Source organism: Folsomia candida, unplaced genomic scaffold, assembly GCF_002217175.1.
Source record: "Folsomia candida strain VU population unplaced genomic scaffold, ASM221717v1 Fcan01_Sc001, whole genome shotgun sequence".
Taxonomy (NCBI): domain Eukaryota; kingdom Metazoa; phylum Arthropoda; class Collembola; order Entomobryomorpha; family Isotomidae; genus Folsomia; species Folsomia candida.
Window position 1 is genome coordinate 19,661,692 of NW_019091193.1, and position 18,052 is coordinate 19,679,743.

At 35.3% G+C, this 18,052-nt stretch overlaps 3 protein-coding genes and 1 long non-coding RNA gene across 7 annotated transcripts; 2 read left to right on the forward strand and 2 right to left on the reverse strand.

Annotated features, from left to right (window-relative positions):
- Positions 1-154: 154 nt before the first annotated feature.
- On the forward strand, positions 155-3,789 carry LOC110852212 (exocyst complex component 8). Of its 2 annotated transcripts, none has more exons than XM_035859240.1 (11): positions 155-626; positions 759-914; positions 1,004-1,218; positions 1,323-1,465; positions 1,575-1,731; positions 1,814-2,148; positions 2,226-2,420; positions 2,498-2,631; positions 2,791-2,921; positions 3,003-3,234; positions 3,318-3,789. In XM_035859240.1, exons 1-11 carry the CDS (start codon positions 578-580, stop codon positions 3,761-3,763), a joined length of 2,193 nt encoding a protein of 730 aa, XP_035715133.1. In that variant the 5' UTR covers positions 155-577; the 3' UTR covers positions 3,764-3,789. The 2 variants fall into 2 exon arrangements, with proteins under 2 accessions (XP_035715133.1, XP_021955910.1); XM_022100218.2 differs by having other exon boundaries at positions 1,814-2,124.
- A 219-nt stretch (positions 3,790-4,008) lies between these two features.
- On the reverse strand, positions 4,009-5,129 carry LOC110852238. The gene is made up of 6 exons (XM_022100253.2): positions 4,971-5,129; positions 4,715-4,888; positions 4,477-4,629; positions 4,381-4,408; positions 4,300-4,319; positions 4,009-4,146 (listed from the first exon to the last, which is right to left on the reverse strand). Exons 1-6 carry the CDS (start codon positions 5,013-5,015, stop codon positions 4,132-4,134), a joined length of 435 nt encoding a protein of 144 aa, XP_021955945.1. The 5' UTR covers positions 5,016-5,129; the 3' UTR covers positions 4,009-4,131.
- A 1,955-nt stretch (positions 5,130-7,084) lies between these two features.
- Positions 7,085-13,622, reverse strand: LOC110843739 (sodium-dependent phosphate transport protein 2A). 3 transcript variants are annotated; one of them, XM_022089771.2, is made up of 11 exons: positions 12,115-13,622; positions 10,126-10,633; positions 9,885-10,027; positions 9,726-9,774; positions 9,333-9,638; positions 9,110-9,244; positions 8,965-9,030; positions 8,797-8,879; positions 8,630-8,705; positions 8,499-8,551; positions 7,085-8,417 (listed from the first exon to the last, which is right to left on the reverse strand). In XM_022089771.2, exons 1-11 carry the CDS (start codon positions 12,268-12,270, stop codon positions 7,650-7,652), a joined length of 2,343 nt encoding a protein of 780 aa, XP_021945463.1. In that variant the 5' UTR covers positions 12,271-13,622; the 3' UTR covers positions 7,085-7,649. The 3 variants fall into 3 exon arrangements, with proteins under 3 accessions (XP_021945463.1, XP_035715121.1, XP_035715125.1); XM_035859228.1 differs by lacking the exon at positions 12,115-13,622 and adding an exon at positions 11,309-11,633; XM_035859232.1 differs by lacking the exon at positions 12,115-13,622 and adding an exon at positions 10,714-10,949.
- LOC118438684 lies at positions 13,622-14,334 on the forward strand. Its single transcript, XR_004836992.1, has 3 exons — positions 13,622-13,862; positions 13,941-14,125; positions 14,190-14,334. It is a non-coding gene; the product is annotated as an uncharacterized LOC118438684 (long non-coding RNA).
- The last annotated feature ends 3,718 nt before the right edge of the window (positions 14,335-18,052 follow it).

An 18,052-nucleotide genomic window follows, 5' to 3' on the forward strand; every position in this document is an offset into this window, starting at 1 on the left:
TCCGCATAGTTGTTTTAACTATTACAATAAAATGTAGACTACTACTATAATCTCTATTAAATTGTCAGCTTTCTAGCAGCAGTCTCAATTTTATCCACTTTCATCATTGGCAATGATTCATTGCACTCGTTTCGGATCAGTCAGTCGCATTGTACATCGATTGCATGCATGTTTTGAAGAATTTTACGAGTTTCGTGAAACACCATAAGGAACTTGAGTAAAGTTTGAATTGAAGATATTTTCTTGCATAAAGCTATTCAATTTTACATGGTTTAACCGAAGAAAATGCATATTAGTAACTTATGGACGTAATATTATGTGCAAGCTATGTACATATTTGTATGCGTACTACACATTGTGTACATATGCCACTTTCACAGGAAGTCATCTTTCGGCTCAGCTGCACTCACTCACTCACAACGAATAATAAACCAAAAAATAACCACAGGACCAGGGTATATTAACAAAGCAACATATCTCATCGTGTGTAAAATAACAACCAGTTTCGCAGAGTTTGGTGAATTATGGAGACATCATCAGTGCCTATTTTTCTGTGATTTGAAGCATTGCTGTTATCATGAGTCTTGCTGATATTTTCGCCTCCAAGGATTTTGATCCGGAAAAGTGTAAGTTCTGGCCGTTTATTCGTCTCAACTCAACACACTGAACTTTTGTAATTATCTGTAATGTGGGCGTAATTTACACCGAGTAAATAGTATAGCATTTATCTTACTGGTTTAATGGATTTTTAATTGTAGATGTTAGTGAAATCGGATCAAAATGTGTGGGTGGGACAGAGCTGGCGGCTCAAAAGGCCAAACTTCAAAACTTATCGGATGAAACCCATGTCGTTCTGAAAAAGAACGTGTTTCAGCATTATGGGCAGTTTATCGACACGGCGAAGGATATTTCATGTACGGTAACTCATCATTTTGCAAATTCGCAATTGCAATACTTCGTAATCGTTGAGTGTCTGACTATGTTCTTTTTATCACATTTCTAGATTTGGCTGGCGAAATGTGTCAGATTTCTCAAATGTTGCGAGATCAAAAAAACCTTATCCAGAGCCTTGTAGACTTTTCTGTGCTGGGTAAAAAACCTTCGACGATGGTGGAAACTCCTACCGATGTAGAATCGAAGCCAATTCACCACTTAAAAGGCTCTGATGAGGCGAAAAAGAAATTGTTAACAGTACTGGAAAAAGTTGAAGGAGCAGCTGTAATATTTTTTTTTAATTTTTGCTGTAGAGTAATGTATTTAATACCGGAATGAATCAAAAAGTTAATTTACTCATTGGTGAATTGTTCATATGTATGATGCAGGAAATTGTGGAGAATGAACAAAGGAATTTGATATTCGAAGGGGATTTGCTCGAAATTAATCCAGATAATTACTCTGCGGTTCAGAGGAAGAGAGGATATCTATTCAATGATGGAGTTATGCTGGCATCTTGGGTTACCAATAGGTAAAAGATACATTTAGCATTATTGATATTATATAGCTTATAATTCATTTCTGAAGGAGATGAAATAATATTATAGTTTTTGCACATTCTCATATTCTGCTGGTTACAGGAGAGGACCTCAAAGGTACAAATTTGAAGCATTTTATGAACTAGCAGCTATTGGACTGGTGGTAAATATTCGAGATCCAGAATGTCCAAAATGTACTTTCAAGCTCTTGATATTTCCAAATGTACACCTCCTTCAATGTCCAAGTCAGCCGGACAAGGTATCAGCATAATAAAGGCGTGGGCACATAACAAATCATGTATTAATAGTTATGAAAATTTAATGTCTCGTTCTATGTACAGGATTCCTGGGTGAACGAAATAGAGAGCCAACAAAAAATTATGCGAAATCCAGCAAAAATCGGAAAAAGTCCCATAAGTGAATATGCTCCGACAGGATTTCCGGAAACAGAAACAACAGACAGAGCCAAAAGTCCTGAAGATTCGTTGGTAATCTCATTGCAACCACCACTCCCTGATTGGATATTAGATTTGAATGATGATTTGGATGTATGGATCGCACAAAGAAACTTTCTAGAAGCAGTAAATCATTATGAAAGTTTTCAAGAATTCTTGGAAGAACAACCATTATCTAGTAACCTAAAAGATGTCAAGTATGAATTCAAATTAACAAATCTGTATAAAAATAATATTGAAATAATATGAAAGCAAAAGCAAAACATAATGTTCGTAACCAATAATTTACGAATTTCAGGTCAAAGGTGGATGCTCGAATAAAGTCACTTATAGAAATTCTTGTTAGTGATCTTCAAGTAATGACGCCTGAAAAAATTTTGCAAGGAGGTCCTCGTTCAATTCGGAAATCTGTGGATTTATTAGTTAGACTGGGTCGGGAAAGTCAAGCGACTCGATTATTTCTACAACATAGATCAGCATACATTAAGCAACGGTATATAAGAAAATTAATCTGAATTAATGTATATTTCAAGTTTTGTTTGCAATAACTGTGACGCATAATTTATGTAGACTGAAACGGCTCAAAACCGAAGGGCGAAGTCAACTGTACTTGGACAATATGGTGGTGATATTCTTCTCCAACATTATTGACACAATGAAAGAGTACACGAAATCGTTTTCTACTAAGACTAGCTCAGTATCAGGTAGGAAGCCCAACGTTATAAAACTAAAATAATGGCAATTGATGTGCTTATTTAATAATAATTGATTTATTGCATCATAGCCAACAGCCTTTGCACATCATGAATGGTTACATATTGAATATTGATGTGCTTATTTATTTATGCTACACTCATCTACAGGACTTGTTGTTTGGATTAATTCCGAAGTTGGAACGTTCCTAAATACATTCTGTAGACAATTATTTGGTACTCAAGCTCATTTATCGGCTGTATCAAATTCCGTCGCTAAATTACGAGGTGAAAGCAAGCAGGTTGGTTTAAACAAATTGATAACCCTAAAGCAATTTTGAGCATTTATAAATATTCAATTATTTTTCCAACTATTTCTGTAGTTATCCGACATGGGAATGGATATAATCGCTACTGTAGATTCGTTACTATTGCCCCACGTTGAAAGGACTATAGTTGACGCTAAAGATAAACTTATTGAGGCAGTTAGACATAGATATCGATCACAAGATGAAATTGGGGTGATTATGAAGTTTCCGGATAAGGGATCGCTGAATAAGACCATCGTAGAAATGGGAGAGTTGGGAGTAATTGGGTTGAAGGATTACATTTTTGGTAAGCTAATCTCTTCATTCCGTTTTAACTCATATTCGAACAAAGTTGTAGCAATTTTAAATGACGTTAATTTGAATCTACAGCTGAAACCTCTCTTCGAATTGGAACAAATACCATTTCCTTTGCAAAGTCATGGCTTCATTTTTGTCAAGATGTTATGCAGCTTGTGGCACCTGACTGGCAAACCTTGATAGAAACTGCTATGTGTGAAGTAATTCTTGCCGAACTAAGGCATTTGGACAAAGCCCGCAAGAAAATAAATAGCAGCAAAACCTTAGAGTTGATTGATAACGATCTTAATTTTATGCTGGGGAATGTTTGCCGTGCTGCTAGTCATACTTACAAAAGACAGATGGGTGAAGAATTGGGGGAACTGGTGGCGATTGTGGAGGAATATACTGGAGAGCCCCCACCCTCAGTTGAGGAGTCATCAACTCCTTCAAAGAAGGCACCCGTACCTAAACCGAGGACACAAATCCCAACACCGACAAAATCCAAAAGGTACACGACAACTGCGGAGTTTGTATAAACGTATATTATTTTCGTAAGGAATATAACAAATCAAAATTATCCTTGTACATTCACTAAGTATTTTAAATATATATTTGTTTTCAATTAAATTGCATGTTGATATATGTATGACATAATTTTATATAATAAATCGTAATAAATTTCATGTAGGAATAGTACACATACATTCGTTTATGTATAAACTTATTTACCATGTAAGTCATAATTTATTAATTTTTCAATCGGTAAAGACTTTGTCGAGTGTTATGATTTTAGAATAGGGCAATTTATTTATTTCCGAATTTTGAGTTACAAAACAACAAAGTAATTGTATAAGCAGTCAGTTCAAGTGATATTTTTCCACATTCCTTGTTGGCCTTATTCATTTCATTCAATGCAGATCTGAAAGAGGTGAAAACGAACGATAATAAAACTTATTAAATAATTTTTGATTAATAATTAAATCTAAAAGTTTAATATATGGGCCTTCGATACTCATATTGCATCCAACCTATTGCGCACACATACGTATCTTTGGAGGTTTAACACACTTACATCGAGAAATACGTCATGCACTGTAATATAAATTTAAAACATTATTTGATGCATGTCATGAAATTTCATCAACGAACTTACCACAATTTCCGACATGGAGGAATGACATCTACAAAATTGCATTATCAAGTTCAACGGGGGATTTTGGATATGTAAATTAATTTGTTAACAACTTACACATCCTGGATCATCCTTAACTTTGACATCTTGCCCATGTTCTTTGATACACTTATCGATCCCTTCAATGAGTGGTTTCCTAACTTTGCTTGGCATGGTCATCTCAATGTACTTGAATGCCTTCTCGTGATTTATTTTACCTTCAGGAGTCAACTAAGATAATTAGAGGAGGAAACGGATTTGATTAACTTATTGAAGTCGTTTTATCACTCTAGTTCAAAATTAGTGCAACTTTTACCATTCCTTTCTTATCCAAAATACATACACCAAAGCAGGATAGCTTATCTGCTGGAATTTTCCAGACCGTCTTGATTTTGGCTTCGTTTAAACACTCTGTGATTTGAGTCTTTTGCTGGTCTGTTAAGGTCACTTCTTCGCCTGCGCATTTTGTCTCCTCCTGACCCCACGACACCTTGCAAAGAACATCACACACAAATATTGCTATCCTTGATTATCTATTATTTACAAACTTTTTCTCGTATTTGATAGCTTACCGAGATCAGTGATGCTGCAAAAATTGCTATGCTAATTGTCTTCATTTTGGTAGACTATTGGCTGTATTTGATGCAGGTTTCAAGTCTATGTTATCAGAGGACGCATCAACTCCGGAATACAGCTGAAGCAAAGGTTGTTTAGGATTTATATAAAACCTTTGGAAATAGAAAGGTCATCTGTTCTTGCATGACTATATAATTATATGCAACTCGTCGTCATAAAATTATGGCGAGCGCGTAGTGGACATGAAAATCCCCAAAAAATTATATCTTAGGAAATTGACTGACCAAATTAATAGAAACCTCTCCACCCAGTTCCGGTGTGTCATGCAATAATTGTGCTTTATCTACATAAATTCATCATGAGAGATGATGCATGTATGCAATGTCTACGGATTGAGGCGATCTTTATCCTTTACCTGCTTTCCATCGAAAATAAGTACAATAATTCATAATATTAGTGACATCCGTTATTTCTATATTTTTAAATGTCTCTATAATCATTTATTTCAAGCGTGGATGCTTTTACAGTATCACTTTAAATATTGATGCTTAAGTAATTCAATAATTACATAATACTTATTTCTGTCGTGATTGTCACATTGAAAAAGCGTTCTTTAAAGCATAGTAAATAATACATACATAATATTATATATATCTCGTCTCTAGACTGTGTAATATGCACGTATGTAATTGTGTCATTGACTCGAGGTGGTCATCTGCCCAGTTAGCAAATCAATTTTGCATTACAAGTAAAATATTCCTTTAGTTGCACTTGCAGTCGAAGGGTTGGGCGTCGGAGCATTCCATGAATATCACCACATTTTTTGTGGCCTGACAAAGTCGCCAGCCTGAACAGGCGACGGAGCAGCTCAGGGCGTTGTAAAATGCCAGTCCAGGATTATATGTGGGAGGAGGTTGGCATTTTGCTTGAGGAATACACACGATGACAATCATGATTGCCATAATTGTTCCAATGATTTTTAGGCAGCCCATTTTTCAATTGTTCGAGTATTTGAGGGTGTAGACACAGTTAGTAGAAAACGACTGAAAAAATTAAGCTAAATAATTTCCAGTTTATAATAAAAAATATTTAAAAAATTAAATTACCGTTATTTATAGTGTCAAATAGTGTCAATACTTTTGATAAATATTATACTCATTGATGACTTAATAATAATTTTTATTGTGGACTGCTTTTGTCGTTTGTTGTTCTCTGTCCTTGGTCTGTCAGAAGAATTAAATGTCTAAAATTTACGTTAGTTAATTTAAAGGCACAAAAATAAAAATGTTTTATTCATTTATTATAAAAATTGGTTTGGTTAATAAAGGGGACGCACATGTTGCACCTGTGTAGCGTGGCGTGGCAATAAACTTGTATTAAAAATATTAATATTTAATATCTGATACATTAGCATATAATATTATTAATAGCTCAAAGCATTGATATGCAAATCATTCGTGGACGAAAAAAACCAATACCATTTTTAAATTGATGCATTTAAATTTAAAAATGCCAAAAATATTCCATATCGTAATAAAATTATATTTATATTCTGAATACTCGTTGTGACACTTGTTTTCGTCGACCGCAATTGAATGATGGAATGATGAACGAATTGATCTTGTTGAAATAGTTAAATGACAATGACCACAGACATCTACATATCCACGAGCACCTGAGTTCTGAAAAAATGCATATCATAGGTGTTGGTAATTTTCAACTTATTTGGAATACGGGTTGACTTTGTGGTATTCCTTTATTTATATTACGTCAGACTACTCAAAATACTTGCATACATCCGGCTAGATCGGCGGAAATTGATTTTAAAAAATTTATGATTTCATCGGATATTCAGAGATACGGCATCTAAATATTTTATAAAACAATACATATGAGTACGCATTGCTTTAATTTTCGTGGTTAAAATTAATTCCAGGAATAAGATTATAATCTATTTACCCTCGTTATGAACACTCACGAAGTATAAACTAACAATAAGTATGCTTTAAATCGTGTTTTTTTACATTATACATAAATAAGTAGAATATGAGTATTGTTTTTGGTCCGAGGATCATTATTAAGTATACAATAAGGCTCCGTAAAACGTAACTCCGTGTTACAACAATACTTTATTATACACCAGTTTTCATGTTGTACAAGAAATCGCATTGTTTCAAAATAAAACCTATGGACATGAGTGTTAGTTCAGATTAACATGGACCGTACAACAATTAAAAGATTACAAATTAAGAACGAATGTAATCTTGATCCTTTTACCAGCTCAAACCTCCTCCTTCCAAGTTTCGGCTAGTTCTAACTCTACTTTTATGTTTTTTATTGACACAATACATTTAAATACTTCAATTTTGTTTTCAAAAACTCGAAAGTTTTGATATTTATCGTATTATAAATTACGTATTTTGGCCAGAGTGGCATATTTTCATGCGAGCCTTTGTACAACAGTAACAAATACATAAAGCAAAATGAAAATTGACTAGTAAGGTTTAAGCAGATATTTCAAATTTCAACAATTTCAACATTCTAAGTACGTAAACAATATAACAATCTCTACGTAAAATCTCATTCCGACACATTAAATATAAATATGTATGGTTTATACTAAATTACTTGAATTATTTTAGTTTGTAAAAATCTCAAATGAAAACAGGAGCTATTTAAATGTTGTTTAGAGAATCAGCAGAACCTCGATAACCTTCATTATCACTGCCAATCTCCCCATTTATGTCCGGCGTCCCTCCAACTTTGTAATTATTGTGGCCATAACCGTTGCCAGATTGACTATTACCCTCATGTCTGTCATTATTACCATAATTGGCAATTTCCTCTCCAGCATCCTTATTGCTATTGTTGATGATATTGTTACTGTTGAGATTGTTTGCTCCTGTTGAAGTTTTAGAATTTCTCTTGTTGAGCTCTGTTTCCGTTGAATCTGGATAATAAACTAAATGATTCTTCCCATTCTCGACGCCTCGAATGAGCCCCGATGAGTTCCCTTCGACCTCTGTTAACTCATCGTCAGCAGTGGAAGGTCTGCATTTGGCACAACATGCGAGCTTTGAAAAGAGGTCGTCGTACGGTTTCAGACTTCTGAGAGGAAGTGGGAGCCATTTCCAATCCCGAAGAACAGGGGGTAAAATTTGTGGGCACTTCTTTTGTAGCACTTTCATGACTCCGATGATTGCGAGCATGACGCCTATGACTGAGACTAGAATTATGACATAGATCGGACCGGCGAATGACAGTCCTATGAATATTGCAGGAACTATAGCGAACATCGACACCATGTAGAAAATTGCAAACCATCGATACTCGGCAGTACAGTTCCCTAAGAATTTTGCCATTTGGATGGGAAATCGAAAGTACGGGATGGGGTAAAATAAAATTATTCCAGTTACATTAAAAAGTAAATGGCAAAGTGCGATCTAAAAAAGAAAACAATACTTCAAAGTCTTTGTCAGGTATAATTATCTATGTAATGCTTGAAAATGCTGTATTCAGCTCACCTGCATGGAGGGAGCAAAAGATTTCGGCTCCACGGCGAAAGAGGCCAATACGGCTAAAACATACGGCATGAGTTGTAGCAATAGAGTTAAAACAAGGTATTTAGTAAAATATATTTAAGAGTGTTAAATACCGGTCGTAGTAGTCCCCACATTCGCCCCAAGCGTCAAGGGGTAGACCCGTTTCAAACTTATTACTCCCAACCCGACCTGTGTAAATGAAAATGATTACATAAATATGCATATCCTAAATCAGCTATACTTAATGTTGATATAGCCAGTAAAATAAATCCAGGCTTACGAGGGGGGTTAAAGCTGACGTAAACACCGAGCTTGATTGAACCAAAAATGTCATTACTGCCCCCAGAAATATGGCAATATAACCTTGAAAATGAAAAAATAAATACGCTTACTATGCTCTATGTACCAGTATATAAGATAAATATAGATTTAAGACATATTCACATACCAGTAATCCAAGGCACATAAGGAATGTTTGCGTTAAGTATCTTCTTAATTACAACAGACACATGACCTGTTATTGATGAGCAATGAATTTTCAAGGTTAGTTTTCATAGACAAATTTTAGGGCATCGTAAAAATTAATCAAACACCTCGTAATACTGAGCTGAGAACTTTAACAATGAGGATAAGACAGGTGCAGAGCACGATTAGGGAGCCAACAAGGACAATCACTCCAACAATTGCATCGCTCATGCTTGTACCCGCAAATATAAATTCATTTGAACCTGAAAAATATTTCAAATCAAATCGTTAAGCTGATAATTAATATTTTAGGTATTTTATACCATTAATTAATTATCAAGTATTAATTACATGGACGATCTGTGGAATGAACGGACAGGTCTCTACTGGATGACACGAGTTTGCCCTGAGCATCGAATATTCGCTCGGACACATCAAATGTCGCCGTCGTCGTAGAACATTTTTGTTTGATCAGGGAGTCATTGATTCTATCCGTGCAGTTGGGATTCGACCAACAGTCCAGAACTGATTCGTCGAGTTGCACAATCAAGTTTACAAAGGGTTCAGTGAGGGCGGAAAGGAGTTTTACCTCTCCCATGGCCTCAGGGTCGGGTACCAATCCGTCTACAATAGCTTTTGATACACGATACAAGTACCCTAGAAATTATAGCATTAGACATATCTATGTACATATTTTCATATGATTATATTATTAATATAGAGATGAAATGCAGAGTTACGTACCAGTTAAGACTTCGACAATCAACAGAACTATCACCGTTATCCAATTGAACTATACAAAATCATATAAAATTACAACGACAAAGTAGCTAAACACAACAAGAGATGGAAATAATAAAGCTAGTCCGCTGGGCAAGTGTTTAAATTTCAGTTTTAATTTACTATGTCAAGAATTGTAGCTCCAGCGAAAGCTCTTCGAAACTGTTCCTTGTCACCAGCTTGCATAAATGATACGATTGTGTTCGTAATGCTAGTCCCAATATTACTGCCCATAATTAAAGGAATGGCCAACTTTACATCCATAACTGTAAATAACATCCAATGAAATATTTATCAACATTAGAAAATATCTTCTTATGCAATGCGGCATGTATATCTGTATTGTTTAGCAAATTTCTATTACATCCAGCAGCAACCATTCCAACAATGATGGATGTAGATGTCGACGAGGATTGGACCAAGACAGTTGTCAAAATCCCTATCATCACTCCTACGACGGGATTTTGAAGGATTTCACTTTGCTGGAAAATTTCCCCGGCTGTCCTGCCCCCCACCAGTCGAAAACCTTTGGAGAGGAGGTCCAAGGAGCAGACAAAAAAATAAAGGAGGGTGATTAGAGCCACCGACCTCCCCACGGCCGACCCCACTCGGAATGCCTTTTCCTTTCGCGAGAGGTCTGCCCACGGAGTGCTGGGTTCCTCTTCGAGGTCAATGTCATCAAAAGGATCCGCAGAGGCCATTGGCTCAATCTGACCTTTTTGAGCGACGACGCCCAGATCCTCAGGATTAATCATTATGTGCTTCTCGTTATCCATCGTGGTTGGATAAATGCTGTCTCTTCTACGAGCTCGGACCTGTTTAAATCTTGAGATTTCTTCTTCTGTTGGCTCTGGAGAATCGTCAGAAAGTTCCTGCACAAAGTTTAATTTAATTTAAATATAATGTGTTTCAGACTAAAACACGTTGCCTAAAAAATAATGGCGAACATTACCAATAACCCTGCAAGCAACAAAGAACACAATCAAAAGAGGTACGCACTCATGAGATTGACTGCATTGAAACTTGTTGGGCATAGCACTTTTAAACGATTGCATACAACATGTGACGGCACTATTGCCGATAATGTTCAGGTTGAAATCGATAAGAAACTATGTACCATAAATCAATGCCGAAAGTGTTCAATTATAAAATTCACGATAAAGAACAGCAAAGTCAAGCGGAAATCATGCAAAAAAGCCGATTAATTAAAGCAGATTTTTGCGACAAAAGATATATTCCTGATTTTCAGTAAGAGCAACATGATTAATTTCCGTTTAATCCGTCTAAAAACCATTTAATTATGGATGACTAAGCACCTTGTTAGCGTTTTAAATGACTCTTAAAGCAGCTTAACATGATATTTCATTGATCATTACAAGTGCCGCACTACATATCAGGTAAGTAGGTATGTATGTATGAATGTACCTAAATACGTACATACATATGTATATACGAGTACGTGCATAAATGCATTTTACATCACAACCACCATTCGTACGCACTAAATGATACCATGAATGAAAATGAAGATGTAATAATTCTCTTACACACAATTTCTCTCTCCTGGGATAATGGTCGTCAGTGTATATAATTTAAGTTTCACACGATTTTTATGGAATGAGGATATTTTTGAAGGTCATTTGTCCATTCCATAACGAGTAGTTATATATAGAACTATTTCTTTAATGTATGCACAGGTACATAGGTATGACAAAGCAGAAATATATCAATTTATGTAAATCTTTGCAAAAAGAATAAGCTACACATGTAGTAGGATGACACGCTCAAAATGTTATTGTTTCCAACTTTTAGTGATCGAACGAAATGGTCACTTTGTTACAATCCAATATGTTACCCAGAGCAAGACTACAATTCTTTGTAAGAAATGTGTGCTTTTTATACTTTTTATGTGCCATAAACTGGTTAACGTGAAAAATTAAAATTAAAGAAACAGCCCATTAATGAGAAAACACGTTTCATAATTGTCAAGTTAGATGTGATAGGCGATAATATTTACTTTGAGTCAGTTATTTGTCTGTTGCAGATTTTTTATTAACAAGAAGAAGAACAAAACAAGATAAAATCCTGCCATTAAAATGCATGTCAGTGGCTGAAATGTTGGCAATAATAGAAACAAGACTTGTTATTGAGAATCACTGCAGAAATGGATTTCGGGGTAGTTGAAACTGTACACGTTACATTAGACTTTAGTTAAAAATCATATTGACCACAAATAAAAGGTTCAATTAAACGATATGCAAACTAGACATATAAATAAGCATATGAGAATCAGTCCCCAACAAACTTATACAGATAAGCACTTATCAATACAATTGAAATCGCGTCAACTTACGTCGTCTTCGTATCCTTCATTGACACTTGGAATATGAAACACAGGTTCTGAGAAGCTGAATCGTACTCTTTTCTGTCCAGGTTCCAGTATGTATCCCTCTGCGTTGGGATTGTGCCAATCTTCTGGATCATCTTCATTGTTCCCCATTTGGTACATATAATGGTTACGCGAGCGTTCGTCAGTTCAAACTCAATTTTGAGTGATAAGAAAACCACGCCGGGAGTTGATAACCTCAAAAGTCGTCTCGCATAATACGCATAGGGATTTAACGTGTGTGTAGTCCTCACAATGCTATATAAATCCACATATAATAGACATATTTTTGTTAAACATCCGGAGATTTTGACACAAATTGAGTTATCAGTTGGTGATAAGTCGACACAAACATCACGTCACCGTTGCGATTGCAAATCTTTATGGAGGATGATCTAGTGGGAGCACACGAGTCACTTGTTGAAACGTGACTCTTCTCGTGACTCAATCAAAAACAGTACCGGGCGTCGATTAATAACTCGGAGACAAACCGTTTTTGATCAGACTTGGCTGATTTCACTAACATAAATTGTAGCAAATAATTACGGTTATCTGAAACTTTCCTGCCACTCCTCCGACTGATGTGATAATCAAAATGACTACACTTATTGAAACCAGATCACTCCACATCCAGTCTCACAAACATAACTCAACATACATATATACATACTTGTGAAATGTTTATTGCTAGATTATTCTAACATTTAGCACTTTTTTATACATGTGATTGTATTGCAATTTATCCTGACCTCCGTCGTCTCAAATATAACTCTTCCAGGCATCATTTATAACACCGTAGTTGGCGTGAATAGTTTGCATATCATTAAAAGAGTGCCAGTAATTCACACAAGAAAGAAAGACAGAAATTAACACTTGGTCTCTATTTTATATTATTGTATCACAAGATGATTGTATAAAGTCCTGGACAGTAGCACCTCTTCATAGTCGTGCAACTAAATATGATCGATTCTCTGGTAGTTAATGTCTGCCCTAGCTCGCATCACATCATGGGTAACGTCACAAATTTTTAATTTTATGTCTACAAATGTATATTTTTAGCACTAGTTTTTCGAGTCGAGTTTTAGCCATGTGTGTGCATGTGTAAAGTCTTCCAGCACAACCTCATATACATTCAATGCAGATTCTGTTAGACAATTATTATCACTTCCAAATTCCTGGACAATGAAGTATGCTAGTATCTCCAAATAATCTTGAATCTCAAAATACTCTGCTATGATTCTGGATGGGTTAAGAAATTTTATTTTGGCATTTGAAATAATCCCATCTTTATGGTCTTGCCTAATTTGTTAAGAAAATGAGTGTTGCTAAAAATACAATCTGCAATAAAAGATTATATTTTTGCATAGGAGGATGAGAAAATTTTTCTGATACTTATCTTCTAATCCATTATAGAATCAGAACAATAATAAGTTGAAAACTAAGCAAACGGTGTCTTCATCTAACTTAAGACAAACTGACGAAGGTTGCTTGCAGTTAAATAGTTCTCAACTATGGTTGAGCAAGTTGAAACACGAGATTGTAGATATTTTGTATTTCGTAATAACGTTCTAAGCTAAACTCAGAAGCAGGCATAACTAAAATCGCAATTGTCTCGCAACAACTTTGCTCATTAGGACGATCCGCAAGCCAATCACTTGGCACTTAACATTTCACTCTCAACAAAATTCCAATACAGATCATTAACTTTTAAGATGGTAAACATTACCCGTGGATTTATCCTTATTTTTTTATAACTTAATCTACATATGCACTGTTTGTGTATAATTTTGTAGAATAAATATGAGTTATTACTGAGCAAAATCAATTATCGAGCGGCTCTATTTCCTCGTAAGTTGAGGTGTGAAGTACTGGATACAACGTATTATACATATCTACAGCACCACAAGAAGATGAACCTACACACACAAAAACTGACAACCTGTCCATGAATATATTTGGTTCATTTACTACGATTTTGGTATAAAATTAACAAAGTTCAACTTTTTGTAATCGCCCTTTGTTGCACTTTCATTTCCACACAGATCTATCTACGTCGGTACCACATACGGCTTATTTGTCATGCACATTACAAAATGTGCGGTTACAAAATGTGAAGCCAACTGCAACTGTTGTAAGTTTTCCAGACGAATAGAAACACTAATAACTCATTTATGTCCCAGAACTACATGCTCACATACTGAAGAGCGAAGGTTAATTAATGGAATAAATAAAATTCGGAATGAAATTATATATTTATTACTTGAGAAATGTGTGTATATAACAGTTTATTTCATGTTCATTGCCATTTAGACATGCTCCAAGATGGATTTATTCTAGTGAACTAAGGACTCATTATTATATTGGTCTTAAGGATGGTTAGATTTTTTATGGCTTTGCTTAAAACGCGTAGCATGAGGAGTGCGCGTCAGCATGTTGGAGTAAAAACTAATGACAGAAGTCATAACGCTAGTCAATTCACGTAATAATGAAGCTCACACGTACCACTCTTCTTTTGTGAGTTAGTCATTTCACAAAATTGATTGTGTAAAATTAATTGGCTGCACCAGTATCAGAACGCACAATATCTGTATTTGCAATTCTGAAACATTCATGAGAAATGTTAATTAAATATTTGGAGTCCTCAATGACATCATAACAGCGTGGAAAATATTCCCGTGATTTGGACGAATTCACAAAATGAGCGTCAAAAAATGAAATATTTAGTTACTAAACACGCATTTTTTAGAAGAAAGATGTATTGAGAATTTTATGATGCATGCGTATTGTTTATTAATCAATCATATTACCTTGAAGTCCATTACATGCGTTAGTATATTAAATTGTGAATCAGTCTGAGTTTTTAGGCTAACCATTCTGCACAAATTAGACGATCGTTGTACATAAGAACCATAAATCGGTCTGTGATGCATTTTTTATTGTCACAAGAAAGATCTGACAACACACATTGTATGTTCGTAGTCCTAAATGTATCTAAGGATTATAATGCAATAAGATTTTAATCACAACAGAATTATTCTCACTCACCTGCAATCATTAGTGCATCGAATGCATTAAGTAATTATTCATTTTCCAAGCATATCGTACATTTACAAATATAAAATGCTTTAGAATAATCATATAATACCCTCGTCTCGACAATGTAATATTATATATTACCAATAGTAAATAGAAAGCAAGACGAGGAAGCCCGATTTAACTTGTTTTATGCCACAGGGAGTTCACAACGCCAAATCCACATATACGTAATATATACGCATATATGTACCTATATTAATATTTGGAAATACTAAGTCCATTACATAATATTTTAGTGGAATGATTATATTACCAATTCTACTTCTGCTGTTAAAATTATTAAGCTATTTTATGAAACACCTTATATTGATTTAATGATTTATCAATCATATAATACTGGATGAAATTAACAAAACTATTGCATGATATAGATAAGCAATAATATATTTGAAAAAAATCCTACCGTTCAAAATTATTATCATTAAATATGAACGCCATGAATATCCGGGATTTTATTCAGTAAACAGTTTTCTTCAAATCCAATAGCTAAAAATACTTTATTATATGTAAATCTCGTCACGCAAATCAGTGCATTCCATGTGTCTAAAATTCTCATTAAAAAGTTTGAAAGTTAATAAAGCTAATAATGTACGAGGATATGTTTGCCAACGAACAAACGATTTCAAGAGTAATAGCATAAACATGGGATTAATTAGCTAGCAGTATTGATATTTTATCGAAAGATTTAAAAAATAAATTTTAAATGCTACATATTTATTTTGGATTACATTAATTGAATTTTGAATGTACACTAAAATATGAACAACAAATTGTGGGGTTGAAGCTGAACTTCTTTTCACTTAAATGGGGTCGTCACGTCTTAGAGCACAGTAGCGATTGCAAAACAATTTCTTGTCCCTCCTGAAAAACAGGCTATGACCGACCAGACTTTTGTGGCAAGTTCCACAGTGGAGGCAGTTGTCGTTGGAATGCCAAAAATAGTGTCCGCTCTGAATATAAGCCTCGCGTGGAAGTATTTTTTCTTTGCAAGTCTCACAAATCTAAAACCAAAAGATTTTAATAAGTGATTAAATCAATGCAGATATCAATCATGCGTTGTGTGTGCATTATACTCATATTTACATATCTGTACTGCTTTCAAAACGGTATAAACTAACCTTTACAAACCCTTTATCATAGCATTTGAAGCAGAACACGTTACCGTGAACGCCGACGTACTTTGTGTCCACCAAAGGGACACGACACGATTTACACACAAAATGGTCCTTATGCCAAAAATATCCTGCTGCAGAAGTATAGCTGAGGTCGAAAATGTACTCTCCGCAGGCGTGACACTTTGGCACATGAGCCACTAGGACGTAATGTTGGTAGCAATAAGGTTCGCCTTCAAAAAAGAGATGATCCATTTCTCCAAGTTGGACTTGACACTCGTGACACACAAAACAACCCCAACGATGCCAAACATTTAGGTTCTCATGTCCATTATTGATTTGGAAAATCGCTTCTCCAGGTTTAACTAATTTTCTGCATTTATGACAAACCTCATAGCTCCGAGTTTTCAAAATTTCTAAAGATTTATGGAGTGATTCTTCTTTCCCGTCGCTCACTTTACTGCTACCTGGGATGGCAGAAGTGGCAGTGTAATACGTGCTTTCTTCTGACAGGTTTCTCAAAATGTTCTCAATATTTTTAGTATTATTGTTGACATTACTCGTCGTGTTAAGTTCAGATTTAGATTTGAAAACTTGGTCCGACTTGGTTTCAACGTCATGTTGCAACACTGTGTCGTTGAAATCTTGATTAAGGGACTCAAGAATAATGTGATCATTGTCGTTGATCGTGGCACGTCGAGGAAACCGTCCATCAATTTCCAATGCAATTGAACTTTTATCATCGTCGTCGCCTTCATTATCAACAGAGCTATGACGTCGAGCGTTTAAACTTAATTTACGCTTGTTCATGAAAAGATGCTCGTCGCTGTTGTTGAATAATTGTTTTTCGCTGGACACTACAGAATACGTATCTCCAAGTTCACTCTTCTTAATCTCATGATATTGTTCTTGAATTATTTGAGAATTATTGTGATTTTCTGAAGATTCCTGTGCTTTGCTTGTTTCCGAATTTATCCTTGTTACATACGACCCCGTTTCAAAATCATGCTCACTCATTGCCTGGTCCATATTTCTCCTCTCGAGCATTTCACTTTTCTCATATTCGCTACCATCCACATAACTCTCAAAAGGTAATGGAGGTTGTGGTAGAACTTGTGGATTGTGCTGCACAACTGGTAAAAGCCCTTCAATGGATTTCTCAAGTGGTACGAGACTTTTTCTATCTTTCTTTTGATATGGACCATGCTGCGTATTGGAATTAATATGAGGATGATCAGTGGAACTATCATCCAGTAACTCAAAATTGGTTATGACATGCAGCGCACATTTTTTGGCAGCTTCGTTGATTTCTGTGCAATTCTTGACATTTTCAGAGTAAGGTATTTCATGAGCTAAGATTTGGGATGTCTGAGTTTCAATTGACTTAAAATGTGAATGTGACTTTAAGTTTTCTTCCTCTGTTTCCTGACGTTGTGAAAACAAATTAGACCTTTTCTCATCCTGGGTGGGACTGGTTTGATGATGAAAAAAGCGTGGTACGCATTTGTGAAGGGGGGGAAGTGGTGGATTTAACGATCGCATTTTCTCTTCCCATTTAGACTTCATGCATTGGACAAATTTTGTTTGAAGTAAGTAGTCTCTGGATCCCATAGGCTGAATAAATGGAACTGAACCGACGTCATTATTCGCTGAGGAGCAATTTCCTGGCATTTTTGGAAATAGATTTCTCGTGAAAG

Bases quoted from the DNA above. Each gene is read 5' to 3' on its own strand.
- LOC110852212 (XM_035859240.1), top strand. From the start codon at position 578: ATGAGTCTTGCTGATATTTTCGCCTCCAAGGATTTTGATCCGGAAAAG. The intron at 1,219-1,322 runs GTAATATTTTTT...TGTATGATGCAG, and splicing joins AAAAAGTTGAAGGAGCAGCT to GAAATTGTGGAGAATGAACA. The intron at 1,466-1,574 runs GTAAAAGATACA...TGCTGGTTACAG, and splicing joins GCATCTTGGGTTACCAATAG to GAGAGGACCTCAAAGGTACA.
- LOC110852238 (XM_022100253.2), bottom strand. From the start codon at position 5,015: ATGAAGACAATTAGCATAGCAATTTTTGCAGCATCACTGATCTCG. The intron at 4,889-4,970 runs GTAAGCTATCAA...GTTCTTTGCAAG, and splicing joins TTGCAGCATCACTGATCTCG to GTGTCGTGGGGTCAGGAGGA. The intron at 4,630-4,714 runs GTAAAAGTTGCA...TAATTATCTTAG, and splicing joins TTTTGGATAAGAAAGGAATG to TTGACTCCTGAAGGTAAAAT.
- LOC110843739 (XM_022089771.2), bottom strand. From the start codon at position 12,270: ATGTACCAAATGGGGAACAATGAAGATGATCCAGAAGATTGGCACAAT. The intron at 8,552-8,629 runs GTATTTAACACT...CGTATGTTTTAG, and splicing joins TGTGGGGACTACTACGACCG to CCGTATTGGCCTCTTTCGCC. The intron at 8,418-8,498 runs GTGAGCTGAATA...TTTCTTTTTTAG, and splicing joins CTTTTGCTCCCTCCATGCAG to ATCGCACTTTGCCATTTACT.